Source organism: Hippichthys cyanospilos, chromosome 3 (genome assembly GCF_059441005.1).
Source record: "Hippichthys cyanospilos isolate Australia breed blue-spotted pipefish chromosome 3, RoL_Hcya_1.0, whole genome shotgun sequence".
NCBI lineage: Eukaryota > Metazoa > Chordata > Actinopteri > Syngnathiformes > Syngnathidae > Hippichthys > Hippichthys cyanospilos.
This window is the reverse complement of record NC_142371.1, coordinates 16354995-16371583: the sequence shown is the minus strand read 5'-3', so window position 1 is coordinate 16371583 and position 16589 is coordinate 16354995. Positions and strand designations below refer to the sequence as shown.

Below are 16589 nucleotides of genomic sequence, written 5' to 3'. Positions count from 1 at the left end.
GGAATGAGTACGCTCAAAGCCTTGAGGTAAGAATCAAGAATAGGGACTGTTGACACAGTAAACACACAGGCTTGAAAGCGTGAAAGCAAATGGCGGCGTCCTGAAGGACACGTTGGACTCCTCCTTACTACGGAGGACCAAAAGTGACAAAGTTAATAAATAAACGTGACGTAAACATTACATTACAATAAACAATATTTGACTAATGATACGTATTTATGATTTTTATAAATATTTTTATGAAAAAAAAAAGTTCCCACTGTTGCAAGAGACAGCAATCAAACAACTATTACCCCCCCCCCCCCCCAAAAAAAAAGACGTTTAAATTCCTTTCGAAGAGGTTCAATTGAGATTCAAATATCTAAACTTTTTATGAAGATGCAACTCATAGTCAAATTTTTAAAAAGCTTTCTATGAACTAGGAAACACTTTCTAAAAAACAAAAAAAGTATGGCACTTGAGTTTTTTTTTTGGAAAATAACTGACAAATCAATGTTGTGTTTTGAAACATCAGGATAATTTTAATGGAATGTCTTGATGTATAGGATTTCTTTTACACAGGTTCTGTACATTACATTCTTTATTTGATATTTTCTACATTCTAGAAAGGTGTACCTGCAAATAAAAAAAAAATCAATTAAAAAAAAGGGCAACGTTTAGAAGACCGACAAGAAAGCAAACATCACAGTGACTCAAGCATGTGGGATTGGGTTGGAAATTCAATGGGGGTCCCGCGCTGTGACAATAAAAGCATGGGCCTATTCTCTTTGGTATCTTCTTCTTCTAGGAATTCCGCGGCGTGAGTGTTGTTGAAGTAAACAGGAAGCCTAGCCTGGCTAGCTTCCACGTGGCTATGTTTGCTAAGCTAAACATCTTTTGCAAGATCACAAGAGACTGGCGCTCGAATTGGAAATGTCCGACCATAAACCCCCAAGTGTCTGGGGATTTTTCACTCATCTGCCTTTATTATCGCCAACAACATGAAACACTTTTTACTGTCAACCCCTCAAAATGTTCATTGGCATATCTGGGGATTTTTCACTCATCTGCCTTTATTATCGCCAACAACATGAGACACTTTTTACTGTCAACCCCTCAAAATGTTCATTGGCATCAGCAAAATGAATATTTATATTCCAAGGCTGTTAAGTTTGAAAGAATTTATTTTGTGAGGGGAAAACAAAACAAATTTGAACAGCTATTCAATGCTGCAGATTTCGCAGGCGGGAATATGCAGATGAATGTTACGCACGACACCAAATTAGTTCCAAGCCTTTTGTCAACGACAAGTCCCGCACTGCATAGCAAGAACTTTGCATTATGGGAGTCCAGGCTAAGCCACTCAATTAAGTCACCGAAAGGCTCATCTGCTAGCATTTCCCAAGTCATGTCCCCATTCATTGAAATTTGCAGCGCCAAATTGTGTGAGATGAAAAAAAGGACCACATAGTGCTTAAGAGTCCATTTTGTACCGACGGAACAACGCAGCCTCGTCAAACACTTTTGATTTTTCAATATTTTTTTGAAGAAATCAGAAGCGTCGGGCGAGGCTCGGCGTTCCCAGGGAGGAGACGGCGCTTCTACTGCGGGAGGAGACGGCGCTTCTACTGCGGGAGGAGACGGCGCTTCTACTGCGGGAGGAGACGGCGCTTCTACTGCGGGAGGAGACGGCGCTTCTACTGCGGGTGGATGCAGAGGAAGGCCCGCTTGTGCCTGCCGTAGTAGTAGGACTCCACGCTGAAGTTGTTGGACTCCACCACCTCCTTGTAGTGGCTGACGGCGTGCACCAGGCAGTCGGGGAAGCAGCGGTTGAGCGTGAGGGCCACGGCCATCATGTTGCCCTTCAGCCTCTGCTGCTCGATCTGCTGGTAGATGCGCGTCTTGTCGATGGGCGGCGGCTCCACGCAGAAGGACACCACCACCTTGACGTTGTTGCCCGTGGTCAGCTCAAACCAGTTGGCCCCGCCGCTGCCGTGGAACTTGCGGCCGGCCAGCCAGTTGTAGAAGAAGATGCGCTCGCGGCGGTTGAAGGCGCGCACCGACCACTTGACCCAGTCGTACTTCTTGACCAACGCGGACAGCAGCCGGCCGGTGAAGTCCTCGCTCACGGCGCACTCCTGCTCCTTCAACGCCTCCTCCAGGTCCAGCTTGGCCTGGTCGGCGAAGGTCTCGGCGCAGTGGTCCGCCGCCGCCTTCATGCGCTTCTCCACCGCCTCCATGCGCTCCTGCCACTTGGCGCTCAGGCCCGATTCCACCGCGCCTTCCTTGAGGGCGGCGTAGCCCATGACGGCGATCAGGCCCATCACAAAGAGCTTCTTGAGCCGGGCGCAGAAGTCCTCCACCGCCCGCCGGCTCCTCTGCTCCGTGGCCACCACCGTGTCCAGCACGGGCCGGCCCGCCGCGTTCTCGCCCATCACGGCGTTGTACAGGGCGTCCAGGTTCAAGTCGCCCTCCGTGTTCTCGTAATACTTGATGAACTTCTCCCTCTTCTTCTCCTTCATGCCGGGCTTGGCGTTGACGAACTCCTGGAACTTGTCGTACTGGCCCAGGATGTGAGCCTCGCGGTCCACGTTCTGCTTGTTCACGCTCGCCCTCTGCAGCTCCAGCGCGATTTGCTCCATGTCGTTCTGGACGCCCGCCAGCTTCAGGCTGACCTGCTCGATCTTCTGGCTGAGGTAGACGGCCTCCTTGCCCTCCGGGTTGCTGAGGATCTCGGCCGAGGCCACGAACACCGCCTCCAGGATGGGGTGCAGCTGGCCCACCGTGGAGGCCAGGACCTCCGCCGCCTGGCCCATGATGTCCAAGCCTTTCTCGATCTTGTCCTTGTTGTCCGCCAGCCAGTCGGCCACGCCGTTCATGCTTGCGCGATTTCACGCCCGCCACGCGATTCCGCCTGAAAGGACAGCGAGAGGGAGGGCCTTTAGGGTGAAGGCTGTGCGCCGGGCGTCTCCGTCGTCTGCCGGCGGCACGACGGCGGGCATTGGCGACGTCTCTCTAGAAAAGCCCTTGGTTGCGGTCGCGCCCAAAAGTAACGGAGTCGTCGGATCGCCCGAACGTAAAGGCGACTCGTTACTTTCCGGACCGCCGGCTGCATTTTTCATACAAAGCACTTGGACGTAAAGTCCCACTTTAGCGGGTTAATCGGACTTATGCGCGGCTTACGTACCCGGCGCGGGACCGCCACGCGTTTGTAAATTCGGGACTTCCCGTACGCCGGGTTTTTCGCAGAAAAGGCTTTTTGCCATTGCGTCGTGATGGCGTTAAACCATTAAATTCAAACGCGTCACGTTTAATGTCTGACGACGATAAGGGGGTTTCACATACGGGAAACATTTTCGGCGCGGCTGCCGAGTCACAGCCGGAGAGAAATGAGCCGAGATTCTCAACAAGCTTGCTTGTTTTCTGACAACGGGGGAAAAATGGACTTGCTCGTTAAGATTCCGCACGCGAATATGCGCTGGCTTTTCCACAAGGAAAGCTCAGCAAAGTGGAGCGCCGACAACCCGGACTTGTCCGGACATGCGCAACCTGCGCCGGGCCGCGTCCGCACCCTCGGCAAGCGCGCCCGCACGCGCACGTGTTTGTACAGCTGGACCTGAGATGACATACGTTGGCAGAATGCATTTCCCAGCTCCTAACCCCAATTCATACCTCTACTCCAAAGTCAAGTTTTGACCCTCAAAAAGAGGTCCGAACAAGTGAGGACCGGCCCGAATGTCCTCACTTCTCCTAAATGTCCTCACCCGATGGGTGGATAAGTCAAAGCGGTTCCCGCGAGTATAGCCGTGCAGGAATTCTCACGCGCGCGCGCAATGGCGTAATGCTGGACTCGTAATGCTGGCGGCGAGCCAGCGCGCGCGCGCGCGCGTACGTCGTAAGCCGAGGGAGGTCAACTAGGTGGGGGATTTTGACAAAAGACGGCGGGGAGATGAGCTCACTTGAGCTCCGGCTCCCCGATGAGGCCGGGGGAAAAAAAAAGGCACGCCCGAACCGCCGTCACCAAAGGCCTCGGGCCCAAGCGCGTTTGCGCAACCCTGTAATCTCACGCTACACGCACGCGCGCATTTGCAGCGTACGTTTCACAGCGCCTGTGTATGCGTGTGTGTTTTGGAGACCTGTTATGATGCACATCCAATTGTGAAAGCTGAAAAATAAGAAAATAAGAAATAGGCAGGCTCATAGGGATTTTTTGTTCTTTTTTTAGTTTGATTTTTTTCCTATTAAGTTCAATTTTAAATTTGTTATCGTCTTCTCTCTTTTTGGTAATCTTCATCAGCGGTTCTCAAAGCGGGTCCGTGGCCTGACTGCAGCCGTCCCTGAAATCTTTTGGGTTGATAGAAATATATATTTGTGCTCATTTTATTTGATGCTAAATCGTGAATGTACTCACGACTCTTCCATCAATTCTAATATGTTTTGTAAAATGTTCCATTCTACGTAATAAGTAAAAATACATTCGCAGTCAGGGGCCCGAATGTCACCGGGGCAAAACTTGGGAAAAGAATTTATGAATGCCCATCGCGTTTCTAAATGACATTCACTTTCGTGCGATGAAGCGGGCGCCATTTTGGATCTTGTTTAGGACACAAACATGCTGCAGGTCTGCCCTTTTGAACTGCATTCAAATGTCCTTTTAAAAGTCCAGCGGGCACGAGGAGTCGCGGCTCTTTTCTTTTCCTTCCGCTTGCAAGCAAACGACAAATGGCCGTCACTCCTCCGCATGGATGGATGACAGCGCTCCAAGCTTCAGCCTGATTTTCGAGCAAAAAAAAAAAAAAAAAAGCCCCTCCCACCGACACGCCGGGCAATCGATTGGTGTTGCGCTTGACTGGCGCATTCCGCATCACGCGAACCACTCCGCAAGCAACTTCATCGCTTCCCTTTGACTTTCTTTTCTGCTTACAAGATGGCGTCGCAAAGAAAGGACCAGGAGACGGAAAGCAAGTTGACCTTTCTTTGCCTTTCTTTCATTCTGCCCAGTTCACTTTCGACCACAATAAACTTCACTTTTTTTTCAAATGCGACGGGCAGGTATGGCTATACTTTCATCATTTAATATCAAATGAAATGAACACAAATACATATTTTTGGGCTTAATAAGCCACTTTCTGTCCCTCCCTGTGGCTTGTGTCCAGGTAGACTGACGGCGCACTACCAAGAGCGGCCAGAAGCGGCGCTAAAATAAGACGAAGCCAAACGAGGCACAAAAAAAAAAGAGATCCTTAATCAGTTCCAAAACACCCAAATGATTTCCCGCTTGAGAAGCGCTGCTCCGGGAGGTTGCCTTTTCAGATTATGCCTGGCGCTGAAAGTGTTAATGTGTTTGTTAGGTCAAGCGTCGACCATTAGTTCCGCAGTTGACTAGGCTGACACGCAAATCTTCAACTTGAGCTTCCGACAATAAGTCTTTCATTCTATTTGACTTCTTGTAAAAGTGCTTGAAATGCGCGCTGCCCCCACCCTTTTTTTTTTCTTCACCTAAAGGTGCTCTTGCGTCTTATGTAATGAGGATCGAAAGCCAAAAATGCATTCAAATCTTGTCTAAATCATCAAAATCCATTGGGGAGCAAAAAAAAAAGGCTTGAATTCTTTTGGTTTCAATTTTTGATAGATTTTACGGGCCAGCATTTTTGTTTACCTTTAATGTGTTAGCTGAAGCATCGGCTGACGCTCAAATCTTCGACTGCAAGCTTTGACGGCTTTCTTTTTCACGTTTTCTTTTGTTGTCTAAAAAAAGCGCTTTGAAGCTAGGCAAGGATTAAGCGGGAAAGAGAACCCCCCCCAACCCCACTCATTGAATACAAAAAATGTCATCAAAACAATTGTATGATTCTACCTAAAACTGTATCCTTTATTACCTTAAAGCAATATAAGTTCACCTTCAACTGTTAACTACTTTTTACAATGTTTGCACAAGTTAAGGGTTAGTCTAAAACAGAAAAAAAGAACCGCTTTTTCGATTTGGCTTTTCTTTGGGAAGTTATAGAGAATTGAAGCGGAGCTCACCTTGAGAGCGTCCCCAACTTGTTGAGTAATCCGAGCAGGAATGCGAGTGCCAGCCTCTGCCGGCCCCATCCATGCCTTTATGCTCTCTCTCTCTCTCGCTCGCTCGCTCGCCATCTCTTTCTCTGTCTCAACCCCCGGCGTGTCTCGCCACACCCCCCGTGGAACTCCTCCATCCCTTCCCGGCATTCCAGACGGGTGGATGGATCGCGAGGCACCCTGGGAAAACAAACAAAAAAAGCACTAGCATTTTGTAAACACTCCTCCCGTGCAGGAACGAGCTGCGTCTGTCTGTGCTTTTGTCTGTGCGAGGAAGGAACAGAAAAACGCTTTCTGTAACGCAGGAATATTTTTCAGCTCGACTTTACAGAATTTTTTCAAGCCAAAAGGAAAATAACGGAGCGCGTGTCTTTGCATAGGCGCTTTGGTTTTTGCTGCACGGATGGGGGGAAATTTCTCGATGGGGACCCCGCAAGTTCAGAGGTCTTTTTGAGGCTTGCTTTCGCACCGTCGGCTCGAATAGAATTTGGGTTCATCTCGGGGTTCCGGGTAGGCCACGGCGGTGGAATTCCGGTCCCGGAGGGCCGCTATCCCGCCCGTTTCCCGCTTTTCTCTCCCCAACGCACCCGATACGAACGATGATTTAATTAGCGAGCTCTGCGGGAGCTTGAAGACGATCCCGAGCATTTGCATCAGGTGCGTTTGCCAGAGAAGCTTTGAAAACCTGCAGGATACCGGCCCCCCAGGACCCGATTCCGACACCTATGGCTCAGGCGGTCCGGTGCGACGGTCAAGGTTAGGGTGGGAAGCTAGGGCCATGGGATGTCCCCACTAGGATAGAAAAAAAATCTTAGATTTGTGTGCGTGTTAGGTAGGGGGAGTGAAAAGGGGGCCGCTGGAAGCGGTCGTCCCCAAGACAAAACCGTCCTTGTTGTGGCCGGGAGCTGGTCGCCACGGCGACCGCGCCCTCTCCCGCCAACTCGAGCCTCCGAGCGCGCCGCCGTTCAAAGGCATAAATTAGCCAGGGCGGGCCATCGGCGGCCGGAAGAATCGCTCGGTCGCGCGCGGCGGCGCCGCGGCCCGATGAAAGGCCCCGTTTGTCTCCGCCGAAGCGCGTCACGCGTCGCGACGCCTTTGGACTGCGACGTGGGTTGGAAGAGAGGGAGGGAGGGATGAAGCCATTTCTTGATGGCTTTCTAAAGTTATCAATCAAGTGCACATTTTCACGAGTATCTCTGGACGCCAAATTTTCACCTATCGCTTGTGGATTTGGAACATATCCCCCACAGTGAGGGGGGCGGACCGTGTCATTGCCTCAAACTTGTTTTTTCTTCTTTTTTCACCCGCGACCGATGAAACAAGCGGTCGCCGAGGCAGACGGCGAAGGCGCTCCGCTTGGTTGGAGTGACGCCGACCGTTGTCTGGCTTTTATCTCTATGACCTTGGCCGGCGGCTGACGTTTCCCGCCCGCTGCAAAGCGCTCCGCTCGGTGGTTCCAACAGCGCCCTTGCTGGCCAAGCTTTGTCAGCGCAAGTGGAAAAGAACTCTTGATACTGGCCGTTTTCTTGCGCTTGATTTCTTCCGCGCTGGCTGTCAGTTGCGAAGGTGAAGAGGACCATCGTGGATTCATAATCTTAGGCATAGGTTTTGAAATTCAGCTTGAGATATATGAAGAGAAACCCAGATACATTAGAACAAAATTGCAAAAATATTGCTTCTTTTTTTTGTTCTGCTTTCAGGCAGAATCCTTCAAGTTTTATGGAACCGTGGAGCATTCCCTGCATCTTGACTAAGCCCATGATGGATTTAAAAAATATATTGAACTGTGAACCATTTCCAGTTGTTGTATTTATTTCATGTGTGCAAGGCCCTCATGTCAAACAAAGCACATTTGGAGATGTCCTGTAGCAATACAAAAGATCTGTACAAACAAGCGCCGCAAGGTAAGTACGAAGCCATCAAACGCAAATATGATTTTACTGCTGCTAATGCCGGTCTGGCAAAACAGGTTTGTGGCCAAAAAAAGAAAACCAAACCCTCCGACGGGTGTTTTGTTTGCCCTATAATAAGCGAATTAACAATAAAAAAGAGAAAAGCGAGATGAGTACTAAAACGTTCACAAATTGTTAGTTGAGGAAGTCGCGACAAGCAATCAAACAAAAGTTTGATTCAAGCTCCCCACAATCTTCCAATTTAGCGTCACGCTGAAACTAAAAAGAAGCAAACGCGAAGTGAATCCGACCGAAAGACCGGAGAAGGACGCAGAAGGATGCAGAAGGATGCGCGGGCGGCTCTCCGTCACCGCTGCATTTTTGGAACGTCTGCCCTCACGATAAACGGGTCGGCCGTTGAGGAGAAAGCTCCGGATTGACGAGAGGATTTCCCCGCAGATGTTTCCTGGCCTTGCGCGTGCAGTGACGCTTTGGGCCTGTAGGGGTCAACGGAGGGCGAGGGGAAGACCGGTACTCATCCGTCACCGGTTCGGGTCAATACGCAGCGACAGGAGAGGAAAGAGATAAAAGGGCCGGGGGGGAGGCGCTATCGATTCCCCGCCGCCGCGCCCACTTTCTTGCAATCCAATTTTGCTCCTCGCTTGTTCTTTTACTCAAACGAGATGCGGAGGACATCGATGGCGAGGACAAAGTCAGAAAATTAGACGCACAATGAAATGCCGGGAGGGTGACGTCGTCATGGGAGGTGGGCAATTTACATTTTTTGCTGCTCCGGCGTTCGTCAGAGTCCCGCCAATCGCAGGGCAATTTGGAGTGTTCAATACACCTCCAATGCACGTTTTTAGGGAATTTGGGGGCAAACCGGAGCGCCGGAAGAAAACCCGCGCGGGCATGGGGTGAATAGGCAAACCGCACATAGGAAGGCTGGAACCGGAACCAAACCAAAGACCTCCGCAGACTCAACAGAGAAACGACGACATTATTTGGACAAAAAACATGTCGATGCGCTCGATGGAATTCACCCCCGGGCCCGCCCGATGAGTAATTGCGCGCTCGCATCTGATTGGCTGAATAGGACAGACAATCGTCCCAGCGGAGGTCCTGGCCCGCTTCGCTCTCCTTCACTTCCTCTTTCTCACGCTCTTTTTCTCTGTGTGCGCACATTTGTGTGCGTGTGTATAATGACGAGTGTTGCCATGGTTACCTTGAAACAAAGGAAGCATACTGATTCCTCCTTTAACTATTCCGACTGTATGCATTTATTTGGATGACAGAGATGAGCACACATTCATTGGAAATACTTATTCCCCCTTACACTAGGGGTTGTTGTTCAGAGTTCTTGTGTCGTACTTTGTATTGGCGTTACTGCAATTAAACAAAAAAAAAAGACAGGGTTCCGGTCGGAAGTTTGTCACCGGCAGGGGGCCCTCTCCCCTCTAAGAGGAAGGCACTTTCTTCAATTGCGTGAGTCCGGATGCTCGGGAGCCTAGCATCGATCCGCTCTTTCATTTTGCGCATGAAATATTGATATTGGCCTGAACGTGCTCCAGCAGTCGGAGACTTTCTGTCATGTTTCTACCGAGGTCTGAGCGGCTCGCCGCTTGTCTTCAAGAGCAAATCTTTTCACGTGAAGCCCCGTTTGCAAGTGAAGGCTTTTTGTGCTGAGTTGATAGCGCCCTCTACCTGCCGATTGCCCAAGCTACACTTTGGCCCCTCGCAAGTCCGTTATTTGACATTACAACGTGGACCGAAAACCTTTGACATCTTCAAAGATGTTTTGGTCCCTTCGGCCAGCCCGCTCGTTTGCTCGCACTTGTCGATCGCGCGCTTCAAGCGTTGCCATGGCGGCGCCGGAGCCTCGTGAACGAGGGCGAGCAAAGCAAGGAGCGTCTCCGACTCCGATCAATATTTGCTAGCTTTGGCCCGAGGCCGCAGCCGCTCATCAATTTGCCTCGCGCCGCCGCGTCACCTGAAAGGGCAGAAGAAATGTCTGCTTTCCGCACGAAGCCGGATCTTTTCGAACGCGCGTAGGACGAATAAAACTGAAGTCCACTTCGTAGAGCGAGCGGCTTTGTTGACTTTCTCACCTGCTCGGCGTCCGACGCCAAACCGCACAGCAATGCGCTCGCGCTTCCTTGATCCTTCCGCTCGGCTTCTTCTTTTTGGCTTTTGCTTTTGATTGGACTTTTGTTGCAGGCGTCGGTTGTTTCTTGCACAATAACGGAGAAAAGCAGGTCCAGAGAGTCAAAAGCCCGCCCCGTTTTGCCCCTTGTTTTCTAGCTGCAGTCCAATGAAGCTCATGAAGCCGCTTGAGCGGGAGCACCTGTGTGTGGCCAAGGCCAAAGTGGGACAGGCTTTTGTCTTCCTGAAATTCCCATCGCTGCAAAATGAGAGCTAGCCTTAATGTAAATTGCGTTTTTGAAAGTAAAGTTGTAAAAACACCTTTACTGCCGCCTAGTGGCTTGGCATGTTTATAGCTCGAGTTCAAGATGCACTTAGGAGTTTGTGTGTAAAGGCGATATAATATAATATAATATAATATAATATAATATAATATAATATAATATAACGTAACATAATGTACATGACAAAATATCATACGCGATATCGTAATGCTTTTTGTGGTCAGCATCCATTTTACAGCTGGCCAGCGCGTGCCAAATGAAGGCTCCACATGCTAAGCTAAGCACTTTGCCAGCGTTCTGCGCCGCGGGGGGACTTTAGCGCTGCGGTGCGGGGAAACGCTGACTCGGGCGCAAAGGGGAATTCAATTAGCGGCCGCAGATGCTAACGCCGCGGCGTCAATCACATTTGCGCCGGCGGAAAGCGGCGGCCGATCAAATTAAAGGCTCGCCCCCGCCCGTCAACGACCGGCCCGCAGGCGGCGGGCGAAACGCGCTCGCTTCTCGCCGCGCGCTCACTTTATTCACGCTGTTGACACATCGATCCGGAAATAGAAAAGCGCATTCGGAGACCATTATATTCTCGCGTCTTCAAAGTGAAACGACGGCTTGGCTTGGCTTGGCTTGGCTTGGCTTGGCTTGGCTTGGCTTGGCTTGGCTTTGGGTTATGACAAGGGTTTGAGGTAGCGTGAGCAGATTCGGAAATGAAAAATCAGGAAAATGAAAGACTAAATCAAATCTTGCAATTCAATGCTTACGATTCTTGGGAAACACGCCGCCGGAAACGCTCGGCTGGCTTCGATCGGGCTACGTTTCCCACGATCCGTAGATACGCAAACAGGAAGTACGGTATGCCCGGGTAAACCGGGAGCGTGGATGCGAAAGGAAAGGCGTAACATTTCTATTTAATCGCTTGATCTTACCAATCGCTATGACAACTGCCTGACTGACATAAACATGGCCCAAATCACCGGACTAAAAACCAAACGCGGCCTTCAAAAATTGGGAGGAAACGGGACGATATCTGCTGGGATTCCCGGTGCGAAACCAGAATGCCCGGTCGGGTCACCCTCGCTTACAGTTTGGCGGACGCAGGGTTAAAGTTTATTAGATTGGGGGTTAACGTTAGTGATGCTTAGAGGGTTTGGAATTTGAAGGGACTTTCATGATAAGGGTTCAAATTGGGATTACGGTGTTGAGATGAGTGCTGATTCGAGGATTTTGAAATGATTTTTATGGGAAAGGATTTGCAAGAGAGAGTTCATGTTGGGGGGGGGGGGAGGGGCACCATTTTTTGTGGAGATCCTACTGCTCCTTCTCTTCTCCTCAGGAAAATGAAGGGGTACGTGATATATAGTGCTATATAAATGTAGCTCTCTGGTTTAGAAGGTGATATATGGGAGTAAAGATTAGGTTAGGGTTCGGTTTCTAGTGAAGGGTTAGGGTTTTTAGGGTTATGTTTGGTGGGATGGTCCAACTAGGACCAAAAGCTTAGATGGGGGTAGGGTCAGCGGATAGGGTTTGGGCAGTCCGAAGCGGGTCGGAATCCCCGAGTTTCAGTCGGCATGCACGCAGACGGCCACGTTCTTGTGCCTCTCCCAGTAGTGGCAATCCGGCGGGAAGCTCCAGGCCGCCGCCGACTCCTTGTGGCGGCTGACGGCGTGAACCACAAAGCCGCTCAACAGCTTCTCCAGGACGTCGGCCGCGGCCGGGGCGTTCCCCTTGCGGGCGGCGCCCTCCATGGCCCCCAGGACGGCCTCCCTGGGCACGGGCCGCGGGCTGCTACTGAAGGACGCCACCAGGTCCACGTTGTTGACCTGCAGGACCTCGAAGCAGTTGCGCCCGGCCACGCGGTGGAAGCGCTCGCCGGCCCTCCAGTTGCGGTAGGTGCTCCCCGAGTGGTTGATGAGGCGCACCGACCAGCTCACCTGCGGGGTGAGATGGCTGTCAAAGAGGCCCGTGCGGGTTGAACCGTTCCGAGAAGGGGAAGGAAAAAGTCAAGGACCCCGTTTGGCGAAAAGGAGAAACCTTCAGAAGGGACCGCGGGAGGGAGGAGCTTTCGATAGCTTCAGTCATAAGAATGATGCGCGCGCCTTTTTAGTCATGCTCGAACGTTTGGCTTAACGAATGCTTAAACGTGCATACGTCTCTCTGGCGAAGGTGGCCGACAATTTTTGTCGGTCCGGCGCTCGCCGGAGCCCCGCCCCCTTTCCATCATCATCGCTCCGTCATTTTTCAAGCCGGACGAAACAGCGATCCTCCTTCCGTCAGTCAGTCGGTGTATTTCTGGGACAAGGGTGCAATTACCAATCATGTCCGCTGGATGGCATTATCATTCAAGTGATGGATTCCCATAAGTGCCTGCCCTACAACTATAGAAGACAGCTTCATTAACATTTGTCTAAATTTCTTCCGTCACATACACTACAAGTTAAACAAAGTATTGAAGGTGGGACTTACTAAAAACGTCTTTAATCATGCAAGTCCGTTAAATAATATTTAAGTCAGCAAAAGGAGGCGTGGTTACAACAACGGATGAAAATCGCACTTCATACTTTTTTTTTTTTGCATCCCCGGCATTCGTCGGCCCGTCTGCAAAAAGGGGCGTCCGCGAGGGCCGACCAAGTGGCCGCCTCCGCATCCTTAGTCCATACTCACCCAGTCGTACTTCTTGACCAGGAAGTCCAGGACCCGCTGGCTGCTCTCCTGCAGGTTCTCGCTCGGCGCCTCCTGGAGGAGGTGCTGGGCGTCCAGCTTGGCCTGCTCCGGGAAGGCGTCCACGCAGGCCCGAACGGCGCCTTTCATCCGCCGCTCCATCTCGTCCATCCTGCGGCTCCACTCGGCCATTTTGTCCTGCTCTTCCTGCGGGGTTTGGGTGAGGGCCGCGTGTCCCAGCAGAGCGATGAGGCCCAGGCAGAGGAGCTCCTTCATGCGCACGCAAAAGTCCTCCAGGAGGCGGCGGCTTCGGGAGACGTACCTGAACGCATCGCGTTTGGACTATTTTACAAATAAATTCCAAGACGGCGCCACAAAAAATAACCCATTCTATTTTTTGGTTTAAAAGGAAAAAAATACACTGCAAGAAAGTGCCAGACCAAAGACAAATTCCCCCCCAAATTCGGCCAATTTTCTTGTTTTAAGCAAAAAAATCTGCCAATGAGGTAAGAATTTTTTTCTTGCCCGGAAAACCCGGTGCAAGATCTTTTTTCCCATGTTGGAAAGGCAACAAAGTCGCAGTTGAAGCGAGTTGCAACGGAAATGTGAGCAAACTTTTGCTCTTGTGGATTTGGGAGCGCACCTTTCCACCACGTCCAAGACGGACTCGCCGAAGCCGCTGTCCCCCACGAGCGCGTGGTAGAGCACAAATAAGTTCTTCTCTCCGCCGGTGCTGTCGAAATGCTCCAGGAAGACTTTGGTCTTGGCCTGGCGGAACTGCGGCTTGGCCTCGATGATGTCCATGTACTTGCGAAACTGGTTGCGGAGGTTCTCCTCGGCGGCAAAGTATCGCGAGTCCAGCCGGGCCTTCTTGATCTCGCAGTCGATGTCCTCCAGCTGGCCCGAGAGCAGTTCCAGACTGTTGCGGACGGTCAGGAACCGCTCCTTGACGTAGAAGACCTCCTTGCTGCGCACGTTGTCCAGGACCAGGCGCAGGACCGGCGCGGCGGCCTCGCACAGCGGGAAGAGTTCCCCCACCGCGCCGGCCGCGACCTCGGCGCCGCGCTCCAACATGTCCATGGCCGCCTCGATGGCCTGCTTCTTCTGGGCCACCGCCTTCTCCAGGGGACTGCTCATGCTCTGCAAGACGGGGACAGATTCGGGAGGGGGGAGGGGGGAAAAATGAGGGCGGGGCGAGTGAAGTGCGCGACACAGCTTTTTCTTGAGACGGGCTCCCCAATCTTGACCTGTGCATACGGCGCATAGTATAGAAGCTAGAAAGATTCTTCCTTCGCCGCCGAAAGACGTTTGAAACGTTCCATAGTCAACTGAACGCATAGAAACTACGCTTGGCACATTTGCGACTTTTGAATATGAGTTTTATGGTGCGGATGTTTCTGACCGGGAAGTGAAGTGTCTGGTTTACCGAAGCTGCACTTTCCGCTCGCCGCGTGACGGTGGTCGTCCGGTCCTACGCTCCCAAACGCACATTTTTGCCACTTTGGCATTTGAAAGGAAAACACTGTAAGTAATAAATGGAGGCCTGCCGTTTACTCGGCCGACTCGGGGCAAAATCTCTCCTCCTCAGCCGCAGAAGCGAAACCCAATGACAAGACGTGAATAAGGTCAGCGTGTATTTAGCAGCTGGTGTTTTGGGGATCTTTCATCGGCAACAAAATAACCGCAGAAGAAAAAGAATCCATTCTCTAGTGGCCAGCAAGAAAGTCCCGAAAGAAAAATGAGCGCAACGAGAGGGGGGAGCATCTTCTTACCTTGTTGTTGTTCCATTTTGCCAACGGCTTCTCCCGCTCTTTGCATCCATTATTTATGCACGCCGGTTGCAAAATGTCCCGAGCGGCCGGCTCGGATTCAAAAAGTCACCGACTTCTCAGCCGATTGATCCTTCAACTTATTTATATCTTGAAAATAAAAGTCATGGTCTTATTTTGACAAAGTATGGAGTACGGACAGAGTCATGACTCCGCCCATTTTGGGCTTTGCGTTGCAGACCGAGCCCACCCTCAATGAAATATCCATTCATACCATATATGCCTCTTGCATTTTTATTTCTTTTTTTTTTTTTATGTCTTTAACCCCTGGGGGAAATTTGAACCCAGCTTGAGCTTTAAGATGTGTTTGACGTGTGATATCAAAGGAAAAGCATGCAAAAAAAACATTAGATGCTAAAATTTTGCCGAGATTGTCAAAACATTTCAATATGCCTTCTAAATGCTTGCAAACTGAGGGGGAGAGGTACGAATGACAAATTTACCCCATGTCGGGCTCGTTTACTGCCATTGAAAATTGGAACCATTGTGCATTTTGGACATGTTGAAATCCTGATGTTTCATTATGCACCCAGGAGTTGATGTTCACCAATCCGAGAAATGTGGTTTTATACCACATATACAATGAACACAAAGGCATTCTATTCTATTCTATTCTATTCGACAGCATTTTTACACATGCTCAAAATGTGGTCAACCCATGTCAATTTCCCCTCTTTTTGGAAAAAATAAATGAAGTCAATTGATGATGTTTTCATCACGTGCACTCTATTTGCACTGCATTTTTTCTTTTTGCAGTTTATTGTTCGTTTGTGTTACACCTGCCTTATCGTTCAAATATGGCAGCAAACAGTGGTGTGGGCCTCCCTACACCAGGCTTTGTTTTTGTCACGTGAAATGTAATTGCCAGTAATCAGGATTGGCATTTTTTTTTTAAATTTAATGCCTTTTTTCCTGTTTTAGACTAACCTGTAACCTGTATAAACGCTGTAACAGTTTAGCAGTTGTTCAAAGTTGATTTTTATTGTTTTTTTTTTTTTTGTAAATGTTAAAAAGGATACAGTTTTAGGTACAGTATATACAATTTGCCCTATTTCTAGTCTGTGCGGTGAGAGGGGAGGGAAAGTTTTTGTCCTTCCTGGGGGGCTTTGCAAAATATAAGCTCTTCTTCGGCCTAGCTTGACATCGACAAGACGTTGACGTTTGCCAGGCTCCCAGGCCCGGAAATGGACTTACTACTTTTTTAGTTAGATGTCAACCGCCACATCTGCGCCGAGCGCAGCCGCTGCTGTTTTCGTAAATAAAAAAAATCATGAATAAAACAAGACTAGACGTAGTGATGTCATACACACAAAATGGAGGCCGCCTTGCGTGCGTGCGTGCGTGCGTGTGCGTGTGCGTGCCCTTGACTGCATGCGCGAGATTCATTCGTCCAAGGCCGAGAGGGAGGAAGAAAAAAAAAACTTGACATCTCTAAATCAAATCCAATGTGATCGTTGTTGGCAAAAAGAAGGACGAAAAGCTTGCGCAGTGGAGGCGCGCCTTTACGCGCAAGTGGCCCCCGTGCACGCACCTGACGTCACCTTACCTTGCGGGCATTTTCCCCCTCGCCGGAACCGCATTCTTACCTCCGAGGCTTTCTTTCTTCTCCTCACGCCGGACAAGTTGTTGAGTGGCGCCGGAGCCCTACGAGGAAAGCTGCGTGGCGTGGCGCGGCGCGGCGTGGCGTGGCCGGCCCGCCGGGGAGGGGTCCAAAAGAAAGCAAAGAGGGAGGGGGGAGGAGGAGGCAA

The 16589-nt window shown here is 50.4% G+C and overlaps 2 protein-coding genes and 1 long non-coding RNA gene across 4 annotated transcripts; 1 reads left to right on the top strand and 2 right to left on the bottom strand.

Annotated features, from left to right (window-relative positions):
* Nucleotides 1-495: 495 nt before the first annotated feature.
* rpz5 (rapunzel 5) lies at nucleotides 496-6155 on the bottom strand. 2 transcript variants are annotated; one of them, XM_088409394.1, is made up of 2 exons: nucleotides 6007-6155; nucleotides 496-2893 (listed from the first exon to the last, which is right to left on the bottom strand). In XM_088409394.1, the coding sequence occupies exon 2, from the start codon at nucleotides 2856-2858 to the stop codon at nucleotides 1677-1679; it is 1182 nt and encodes a 393-aa protein (XP_088265520.1). In that variant the 5' UTR covers nucleotides 2859-2893; nucleotides 6007-6155; the 3' UTR covers nucleotides 496-1676. The 2 variants fall into 2 exon arrangements, with proteins under 2 accessions (XP_088265520.1, XP_088265521.1); XM_088409395.1 differs by lacking the exon at nucleotides 6007-6155 and adding an exon at nucleotides 5639-5760.
* Nucleotides 6156-6206: 51 nt separating this feature from the next.
* LOC148425930 (uncharacterized) lies at nucleotides 6207-7842 on the top strand. Its single transcript, XR_015864970.1, has 2 exons — nucleotides 6207-7608; nucleotides 7743-7842. It is a non-coding gene; the product is annotated as an uncharacterized LOC148425930 (long non-coding RNA).
* A 3112-nt stretch (nucleotides 7843-10954) lies between these two features.
* On the bottom strand, nucleotides 10955-16572 carry LOC148425929 (uncharacterized). Its single transcript, XM_088409393.1, has 4 exons — nucleotides 16428-16572; nucleotides 13656-14152; nucleotides 13016-13334; nucleotides 10955-12285 (listed from the first exon to the last, which is right to left on the bottom strand). Exons 2-4 carry the CDS (start codon nucleotides 14147-14149, stop codon nucleotides 11914-11916), a joined length of 1185 nt encoding a protein of 394 aa, XP_088265519.1. The 5' UTR covers nucleotides 14150-14152; nucleotides 16428-16572; the 3' UTR covers nucleotides 10955-11913.
* Nucleotides 16573-16589: the final 17 nt, after the last annotated feature.

What these genes read in the sequence shown, in the direction of transcription:
- rpz5 (XM_088409394.1), bottom strand. Translation starts at nt 2,858, where the DNA reads ATGAACGGCGTGGCCGACTGGCTGGCGGACAACAAGGACAAGATCGAG.
- LOC148425929 (XM_088409393.1), bottom strand. Translation starts at nt 14,149, where the DNA reads ATGAGCAGTCCCCTGGAGAAGGCGGTGGCCCAGAAGAAGCAGGCCATC. An exon ending in GTCTTGGACGTGGTGGAAAG is followed by an intron (nt 13,335 to 13,655) that starts GTGCGCTCCCAA and finishes CGATGCGTTCAG; the next exon opens with GTACGTCTCCCGAAGCCGCC. An exon ending in TGGTCAAGAAGTACGACTGG is followed by an intron (nt 12,286 to 13,015) that starts GTGAGTATGGAC and finishes CTCACCCCGCAG; the next exon opens with GTGAGCTGGTCGGTGCGCCT.